Source organism: Ciconia boyciana, chromosome 2, assembly GCF_034638445.1.
Source record: "Ciconia boyciana chromosome 2, ASM3463844v1, whole genome shotgun sequence".
In the NCBI taxonomy this organism is placed as follows: Eukaryota; Metazoa; Chordata; class Aves; order Ciconiiformes; family Ciconiidae; genus Ciconia; species Ciconia boyciana.
Window position 1 is genome coordinate 9,039,205 of NC_132935.1, and position 10,247 is coordinate 9,049,451.

A 10,247-nucleotide genomic window follows, 5' to 3' on the forward strand; every position below is an offset into this window, starting at 1 on the left:
GGTCATTTCCATTTTACTTATGTTGCAGAAAACTGAGCTGATAGCCTTCAAGTGAACAAGTTGTCTGTTAATGTAAGTGCAAACTCACCATCGGCTCCCGCCAATGCTTTTGCTGACAGCAATGCTTTTGCTGACAGTCTCAGTAGGTGAAATGAGCTGAGTAGGCCAAGAGAATTGATGGTGTTATAGTCATAAAAATATTGTTTTAAATTAGGGATTGGCTCTATGCTGGTCCTGATCACAAAATGTATTGCCAGTGGGTGTTTTAATCTACGAGTAAAGGTTCCATCTCTAGAATCATTTATACTGCAGCTTTCACAACTCTCCCACTTAAGAGACAGAGCACTGCTATCCCTCCCCACTTCCTTTTCTGCAAAAATGCAGTTACTGAAGCTACAGACACTTGGTTCTCCTCTAGAGTAACAGCCAGGGCCAGATGAGAGGGGACTGAAAGAAGGTTTAAACTATATTTAGGCTAATTTTGGAAGATGTGGTCAAAGTAGTGTAAAAGGAATTTAGTCTAAAGGAGAATCAAGCTGTGAGCATTCATAGGTCAGAAATTGATGTCATGGACACCAGCATCACTCCACCAAAGCTAGTCTAGTTCCTCTTTCACAAGGATTCAGCCCAATTTGTTTTTTAAGCTTCTTCACAGCTTTGTGTCAATGGAAACTTTTTGATTCCTTGCCAATGGCATATATTTTGCTCTGGTATACCTTAGTCTGTGCATCATTGAGGACATGAGCAGGCAACTGGCGGAGGCAGGCTACAATTTCCTCACTGGTGGATGAAGGGCATCCCACATCTTCAGCCAGGACTGCTGCTTGGGTCTGCGCTCTCCTCTTAGTAATAATGGATGCTGGAGAAAAAGCTGAACCTCCCTGGAAAAAAAAGACAATATCAGTCAACACATGCTGTCAAAACACTTGATCCACTGGTGCAGGTAAAAAAGATGAGAAGCAAAATTGGCCCAGTTGCAGAATGTAAAACACTGGTATTTAAATCATAAGAAGCAAGTTCGAATGATCAAAGCAAAGGGGAGAAGGATAGGTTTGGCTGTTTCCAGCTCTGCCATGGTTATTTTGGAAGACCTCTGAAAAGTCTCTATGTTATGTCTATAACCAAGTCACAAATTTTTCTGAAAATTTTGCTGGAAGGAGAAACATTCAAATAGGAGTGGATGCAAAGAAGGTGCTGTGAGGCACATCAGGCACACTGAAGAGCCCATCTTACGAAAGGAGACTAAATAGAGTTTTACTTCCTTAACTGTGATAGACAGGTACTGAGAGCAAGCATGAACTTTATAAATTAATCCATGAAGAAGAGCTATTTATACCTTAGGACAATGCTGGTACAAGGCCAAATGGGCATTAACTATTCATACTGAGTGTAAATAAATTCAAGCTAGAAACTCTAAGATAGCTAACCCAAGGAGCAGTGAGAGTCTAGAAGAGCTATGCGCAGAGGTAGTAGGAACAAAAGGCTAAACCAAGCTGCAGAAGATCAACCTGAGTCAGAGCACATCAAAATCAGAGCACAGGCTACAGTCCAATCTCTATCCCAGAGTCTTTGTTTCTTTCCTACAGCTGTGCCAGCATGGAAAAGGTCCCCACCAAGAAAAGATGGTACAACATTGTTGAGTAACCATGGAAACTACTTATTGAAAATGCAGATAAATTAGCATAAAACTGATAAGATCTGACCTAGAACAGAAAGGCTGGAATAGCTCTGACATGGTTCAAATGACTAATTTCCAAACATTTACATCAGTTTACTATAATAACTGTTAAGATTAACTTCCGCCTTCTAATTTAAACCAAACCCTAGATGCATGATAAGAAAGACCCCAATCTATGCGACCAATTAACTTCTTACTGAATCTGCTCAAAGCATAACTACAGGTCTGAAAAAGCATAAAGCCAGGAGCAAGTTAAAAAGAAACAGAAAGCAAACAGCAAATCCTTAATTTGATGTTGTCTCAAACGTTTGAGCCTGAAGAACTCTGTGCAGCCCTGGCCAGCACCCAGGACATTTTTTTATATTTCAAACAAACAGACCTATTGATGCTAATAGGATACCATTGCTCACAACTGGAGAAATTGGTTTCCAAAAATAATTAGAAAGAGATTATTGTTCAGTTGTAGAGACAGTCTTTTTAGGTCACTGTATGTAGAATTTCCAGTGCCTTCCTGAAAGGTTTCTCTTCCTTTTTAAGGGATCTGGAAAACAAGCACTGTTATTAGCTTAATGACTGAGATGCAGATGGTTGCAGATAAGCAAAGGAAAAAGCTAAGATTGTCAATCCTAGGGCACTAGAAGAGCCATCTCTGGTTTTAAGAGGGCAAAGAACTAATGAAGAAGAAATAAACACTGCTTGGTCTTATTCCTCACTTCCGCCCTCAATTTAGATGAGAACTCAAGTGAGCAATGGGCTTTATCCTCATGTGGGATTTGCGGTGGCCTATTTTGTGTTTGTAAGGCATGGTATTTGCCAGCTGCTGACTAGGTGCACTGACTCAGTTGGTCATGAGAGAGAAAGAAAAATATCCTTGATGAGAGTATCTCTGTGTGGGTGTGTCCCCAGGACGCAGAATGAGAACATTGCTTTTTTGTCTGGCCTTTGGAAGAGCATGTTCACCAGAACTAGGATGAGTGAGACGAGAAAAGGCATAACACGGCATGCCAGCTTCCCTCAGAAGAGTAGCTTCCTTGCTTTTCATTTAGAGCAAGGAATTATGTGCCTCCTTGTTATTAGAGAAATTAGATCTAGGATTGCACAATATTTATCCACTAATCTGGCAAACATATTCTTCAACATCAGATCTGAACGTGCTCAGTATGTTTTATCAAGTATCCAGTACCTCTAAATGGCATTAATTTAAAACAAAACAAAACAAAATCATAAAAAAATTAAAGGGCTTTAGTTTCCCAAATTCTGAAAGTTTCACAAATTTTGAAAGTGGCAGTTTCTGTGGAAATTCTGAAGTTCCCTTATTAAAAGGCTAAGTTTAGTAGGGAAAGAGGGTACTGAGATCAGACGACATGAAATCCAAAAATTCACTGGGACCAAGCAAAACATCCTAGTTTGTGCTTGATTTTGAACACATCTCCACCCAGGGATTTTAAAAGCTGTGCAAAGTTCCCCTGTCTCTGAGATCTCTACAAACTGAAAGACTGCCCTTGGGTCAAGTGCCGAGTCAAACAACGATTGCAAAAGAGACAGAAGTGTCCCACAAGTCCTCTCTGCAGAGGGAGAGCTAAAAGCCTGGACAGGCCAGTCTTCGTGTCACAGCACTGGATGTGTATGGGCTAGCATTAGGTATGGTCCAAGCACGATCAGTAAAAGAAAAACCCTTCTGCAAATACATTTGCGAGGTGAGGAGAGTTCTTGTTTAGAGGCTTACTCTAGCTGTGGATATTTTCTCTTCTTTGCATGGTTAGAACAGGTTTACGTGCTCTTCTTTATTCTGTTTTTTTCTTTTATTTTTCATGGTAATGGCCACTTCCTCAGTTTGTTTTTTTTTTATAAAACATCCGCATTCAGGAAGCATGTCTTGCGTTTGGGGTTTGAAAGAGATGTGTTATCCACTACTGTTATTCATGTTTCATTTTTATTGGGACTGGAAGCGGATGATAGAGGAACTTGGGACATCATTCAAGCAGTATTTGGAAGCAATACTGTTATGTTCCCTCCCCTGGTGCATCTGAAATACGTTCCAGGCTCTGGAAACAAGGCTCCTCTTACCGCAGAAGTTAGGCAAGCAAAACTGTATCAGTTCTCTGTTTTTCAAATTCACATTACAACTCAGGCTCGTTGTTTCCTCATCCTCACCAAAAAACCTCAGGAATAAATAAGTGAGAGCAGAAGCTGGAGACTACCCACAATTAAATTTCTTCCTTTTTGAGCCTGCAGTTTTCATATTAAAAAGAAGTCTTCCCTAAACGCTGCAGCCACATTAGAGGCAGGCTCAGGACACAGAGGATAACATAGCTATACTCAGCATTTCCCTCTTTCCCTATAAAACTATAATTTATTTGTGTGATTAGTCCCAGCAAGCAGTAATGAAGGAGTTGTGTGCTTTAAAAAATAGGACTACTTAGGCAGAAGCAGAAATAGCGGAGGGACTATTCATCTCTATTACGTGACACCCATATTACCATCAACATGACAGAATCATGAATTAGGAAACCAAAAATCATGAGATCAGCTCAAAAATAACAAACACTGTGTTCTTTTTGTTAGTCTTCTGTTTTTTAATTCTCCAGGAATTCTCCTGTACCTATAAACACAAGAGCTAAAAAATTCACTTTTGAAACTAACAGCTGAGATCTTCAGATAATCCTGCAGAGTAGTTTTTTGAAAGCAAACCTCTAAAGAATATGAGATATACAAAAAAATTGTGAACATTAGCCATCTTGCCGTCACAGGGTATTTCCTATCACAGCATCATTTAGAAGGGCTTGACAGGGAACTGAAGCCACACGCAGTTCTTGTTTCAGCTGTCCTTTTGGACTGACCCACTGTCATCAGAGGACGTTCCGATGACATTTTTGACAACAACCCGGATGAAAGCATTCAGTACTGAACTGCTGAGAAGAAGCGGTTGCAGTTGTGTTGCACAATTCACAACAGCAATATTACACTGTCCTCCTAAATTCATAGTAATAATGGGAACATTACAATGTTTGGCAATAGTACCTGCTGTAACAAGTGATGGCATTGGAAACAGAAGGCAAAGCTTTCAGTACTTACTTAGTTCAGGGACCAGCAGCTTCACAAGCATTTCTTTATTTCTCTTTGCAAAATTAGACTTAAGCTAGACAGTAGAAATTCAGATACTAGGAAACGTTGCAGCTCACAGTGGTGAGAAGCTGATGAATGCAAATCGGTATTACATGAAGATGAATTCTTGCTTTGATGTTAGGCTGTGATTGGCTGAGTTGTGGCTGGTACCTCTTGCAAACTTCTCTCTTGGGACATCATAAAGGGATAAAACCAAGCTTGCTAGAGATAAGCCTGGGAGTGGAACGCCAGTGTTTGAGGGACGGCGTGCTAGCGAGGTCCTTTGGTCTGGTGTCTCAGTGGAGGTAGGGGATGGAGATCCACGCAGCAGCAAAGATGCAAGGGTTAAGGGTTATGGATGTATTAGAAACCACAGAAGCACCTGAGAATGGTCACATAGGAACTAAGGTTTCTCCCCACAGAAAGGTGGTGGGATCAATAGCCCACCTGAAGTGCATCTACACCAATGCATGCAGCATGGGCAACAAACAGAAGGAGCTGGAAGCCAGTGTGCAGCAGGAAAACTATGATATAGTTGCCATCACGGAAACACGGTGGGATGACTCGCACAACTGGAGTGCTGCAATGGATGGCTACAGACTCTTCAGAAGGGATAGGCAAGGCAGGAGAGGCGGTGGGGTAGCCCTGTATCTTAGGGAGTGTTTTGATTGTCTAGAGCTTAATGATGGTGACAACAGGGTTGAGTGTTTATGAATAAGAATCAGGGGGAAGGCCAACAAGGCAGATATCCTGCTGAGTGTCTGTTATAGACCACCCAACCAGGATGAAGAGGCAGATGAAATATTCTATAAGCAGCTGGGAGAAGTCTCACAATCTCTAGTCCTTGTTCTCATGGGGGACTTCAACTTACCAGATGTCTGCTGGAAATACAATACAGCAGAGAGGAAACAGTCTAGGAGGTTCCTGGAATGTGTGGAAGATAACTTCCTGACCTGGTTGGAAGAAGGGGCAGGCAACTCAGGAGGACTACAAAGATGTTGTGAGGTTCTGCAGGGAGAAAATTAGAAGGGCCAAAGCCCAATTGGAACTTAACCTGGCTACTGCCGTAAAAGACAATTAAAAATGTTTCTATAAATACATTCACAACAGAAGGAGGGCTAAGGAGAATCTCCATCCTTTATTGGATGCAGGGGGAAACATAGCGACAAAGGATGAGAAGAAGGCTGAGGTACTTAATGCCTTCTTTGCCTCAGTCTTTAATAGTCAGACCAGTTCTTCTCTGGGTACCCAGCCCCCTGAGCTGAAAGACAAGGACAAGGAGCAGAATGAAGCCCCCATAATCCGAGGGGAAATGGTTAGCGACCTGCTACACCACTTAGACACACACAAGTCTGTGGGGCCAAATGGGATCCACCCAAGGGTACTGAGGGAGCTGGCCGAAGTCCTCACCAAGCCATTTTCAATCCTTTATCACCAGTCCTGGCTGACTGGGGAGGTCCCAGTTGACTGGACGTGAGCAAATGTGATACCCATCCACAACAAGGGCCAGAAGGAGGATCCAGGCAACTACAGAGCTGTCAGCCTGACCTCGGTGCCGGGGAAGGTTATGGAGCAGACCATCTTGAGTGCCATCACATGGTACATACAAGACAACCAGGTGATCAGGCCCAGTCAGCATGGGTTTAGGAAAGGCAGGTCCTGCTTGACTAACCTGATCTCCTTCTATGACAAGGTGACCCGCTTAGTGGATGAGGGAAAGGCTGTGGATGTTGTCTACCTAGACTTTAGTAAAGCCTTTGACATGGTTTCCCACAGCATTCTACTGGAGAAAGTGGCTGCTCATGGCTTGGACGGGTGTACTCTTCGCTGGGTAAAGAACTGGCTGGATGGCCGGGCCCAAAGAGTGGTGGTGAATAGAGTTAAATCCAGTTGGTGGCCGGTCACAAGTGGTGTTCCCCAGGGCTCAGTATTGGGGCCAGTTCTGTTTAATATCTTTATTAGTGATCTGGATGAGAGGATCAAGTGCACCCTCAGTAAGTTTGCAGACGACACCAAGTTGGGCAGGAGTGTTGATCTGCTTGAGGGTAGGAAGGCTCTGCAGAGGGATCTGGACAGGCTGGATCGATGGGCTGAGGCCAACTGTATGAGGTTCAACAAGGCTAAGTGCCGGGTCCTGCACTTGGGTCACAACAACCCCATGCAACGCTACAGGCTTGGGGAAGAGTGGCTGGAAAGCTGCCTGGCAGAAAAGGACCTGGGGGTGTTGGTTGACAGCCGCCTGAATAGGAGCCAGCAGTGTGCCCAGGTGGCCAAGAAAGCCAACGGCATCCTGGCTTGTATCAAAAATAGAGTGGGCAGCAGGAGTAGGGAAGTGATCGTGCCCCTGTACTCAGCACTGGTGAGGCCGCACCTCGAATACTGTGTTTAGTTTTGGGCCCCTCACTACAAGAGAGACATTGAGGTGCTGGAGCGTGTCCAGAGAAGGGCAACGAAGCTGGTGAAGGATCTAGAGAACAAGTCTTCTGAGGAGCGGCTGAGGGAACTGGGGTTGTTTAGCCTGGAGAAAAGGAGGCTGAGGGGAGACTTTATCTCTCTCTACAACTACCTGAAAGGAGGTTGTAGCGAGGTGTGGGTCGGTCTCTTGTCTCAAGTGACAAGCCATAGGACAAGAGGAAATGGCCTCAAGTTGCGCCAGGGGAGGTTTAGATTGGATATTAGGAAAAATTTATTTACTGAAAGGGTTATCAAGCATTGGAACAGGCTGCCCAGGGAAGTGGTTGAGTCACCATCCCTGGAGGTATTTAAAAGACGTGTAGATGTGGTGCTTAGGGACACGGTTTAGTGGTGGACTTGGCAGTGCTAGGTTAACGGTTGGACTTGATGATCTTAAAGGTCTTTTCCAACCTAAATGATTTTATGATCCTGTGATTCTATCATAGCTCAGATTTGCACTGGTGCTATCCTGTCCATCCCAATTCTCCCTCCACTTGTTGGGCACATCTAAGTATTCTCATCTAGCCAAATGCTTCAGATGTCTCACAGTTCAGGAGCTTTTCGTTAAATAGCACCCCTTGCTGCTATTCTGATGAGATAATAAAAAAGAATATATGGACTATTACTGTAAGCTGTCTCCCACCTAAAAAGACAATTGCCATATAAGCTGCAGTGCTGAATGTCTTTTAATTTCTCATTTACTCTGGAAACTGACTTCTGCAAAGTTTTTCAAAACTGATTCACAACAGATTTAATGATTAGAAACTTCACTGCAACTAGTTTTTATCACCCACACTCTGTAAACCCAAAACCTTCTTTCTCTCCTCACATCATGACCTCTTGTTCTTCCGACCTGACTTGAAACTGAAAATCCTGCTTGAGCCATGTTCATCTCTTCAACACATGCACTGCCTTCAAATTAATACAGTTTCTCTGATGGCTGCAAGGCTGCAGACTCCTTGTGAAACAGGCTTTTTGTCTGCACAGAAGCATGCTATAGTCCATACAAACAGCAATAACAGTAACACCACCCAAAAAGCAACATCAAAAAATATCTAATGAAAACAGTCAAACCAATGAAATCTCCTGATAATTCTACTTTCCCAAAAGAGCCAGTGGTACAGAAATATTTTATTTGTTAAAGATAGTGTCCCTATACAGCTAGGCACTCTCCAGGCTCAGATGCATACAGTTCCCAGCCAGAAGTATTTGTCAGACCATCTGGTTTGACCTCCAGGATAGCCAAGGCTCTTCCATTTCCTGACTGCTGAGCTCAAGTGCTTCCTATCACTTAAAACATGGCTTGTGTTTGACCAAAAAGTGATCTTGCATGAGGCATTTAAGCTGGGCTCAGAGACACAGAGAAATGGATGCAATCTTCTCCTTTGCAGTTTGTGCCTGAAGATAATCGCTCCACTGACAGAAATCTGCACCTTATTTCTGTTTCAGAATGTCTTTAGTTTCAGTTAATGCCAGATTAAAGAGATGTTTATATCCTGTTTTTTCTCCCTGCAAAAATAAGCAAGCTGCAACTAAGTGACCACTAACTCTTCTTACTAATTAGCTTAACAGATTATTGTCTAAAAGGCTGCATGCATTTAAAGTATTTTCCGAAGTTGTTTTCAATTTCAGGCCTTTTTATTTTTTGCTTACAGGGTTGTATTTCAGTATCTTGCATTGCTTTTCCTTAGACATCTAATTCTGCATAGTGGCAAGTGCTTACAACACACCAAGGTTTCAGGGCTCTATGTGAAGACATTATTGTCATTTTTCCAAGCTTTCAGACAAAGTCTGTTTTCAAGAATCCAGAGGAGTAGAAATCTGTGGGACCAACTCAGGGAGTGTCTATCATCACAGCTAAGGAGCTATGTGGCAGACATGTGGCAAACACTAGCACATGAAGTGTAACAGGGAATTGGCAGGTCTGTCCAGCAATGGAAAGGGAGACTGAGATATAAACATTTTTCCCTCTATAACCATCTACTAGAACTGTGATTTCCAGATTAAAATGGGGGAAAAGGAAGATCTTCTCTCTTCTATCAAAAATAACGTTTTGAAGAAGGAAGATTTCTTTTTTATACACGAGTCTTGGCAATTCCCTCTTTGCTGTAATCAGAGGCAGTCCTGCAAGTGCAATGTTCCTCTCTCAAGTGACTCACTGAGTGCCTGTGTCAGGTTAGTGACTTGAATAACAGGATACGAATACTTTTAAGATGACGTATAAAGCCCCACTTAATTCATATCAAAACTTTCTTCCATTTAGGTGTAAACATTACCTTATCAATTATCTTAACATTTAAAACAAGTTATAAGCTGAATGTGCTGAAAGGCTAAACTGGCTCTCATCACTGCACAATGGTAAATAGCCAGCAGGAACAGGCAGAACTGACATGGAAATGGAGAATTTTATTTACCTCCCTGCACTGCGAACTCATCTGTTCCTCTACAAGCATGGTATAAATCATGGCTGAGATTTATAGTGTTTCCAATGGAGCATGTTCTATCAAGCAAGTCCGACCTCTTCTTTAGTGTGACCAATCTTTCCTGCTCAGTCTGAGACCTGTCCCATTCGTGAGTGTATCTTGGGACGTAACCTGACTTCTTGCAAAGGCACGAAGATCATCAGAGCCAGCCTAAGGTAGATATTGGTGAGAAGGATCAGGAAAAGGCAGAGCTCTGCCCCTTCCTATTCCCATGTGTGGTACAAACGTCCCCCAACCCATGACCTTTTAGTAATTCTAGAAACATTGTACATCCATTTGGTGAATGCCATTAGGAAATGTGCATGCCACATTTTGGAGTGTTTTGGTGTGCAGTGTTTTGGAGTGTTTTGGTGTTTTGGAGTGCAGAGTAAAGAATAAAGCAAACCTTGCATCCCCATCCAGGCTCAATAAGAATGGAAAACAAAGTTTTGTGCCTCTTCCTGTCTGTCTGAAAAAAACTAGCAAAACTACATAAAACAAAACAGTTGGGGACTGAAAATTACTGGATAAACACATTTGGAAGAAAA

The 10,247-nt window shown here is 42.7% G+C and overlaps 1 protein-coding gene across 1 annotated transcript in view; it reads right to left on the bottom strand.

The window, feature by feature from the left end:
• The window catches only part of TG (thyroglobulin), a 161,979-nt gene that overhangs the window by 29,943 nt on the left and 121,789 nt on the right, over positions 1–10,247 (bottom strand). The window contains exon 42 of the mRNA XM_072855051.1: positions 717–881. Coding sequence (XP_072711152.1) covers positions 717–881 — 165 coding nt within the window. The remainder of the gene's footprint in view (positions 1–716; positions 882–10,247) is intronic.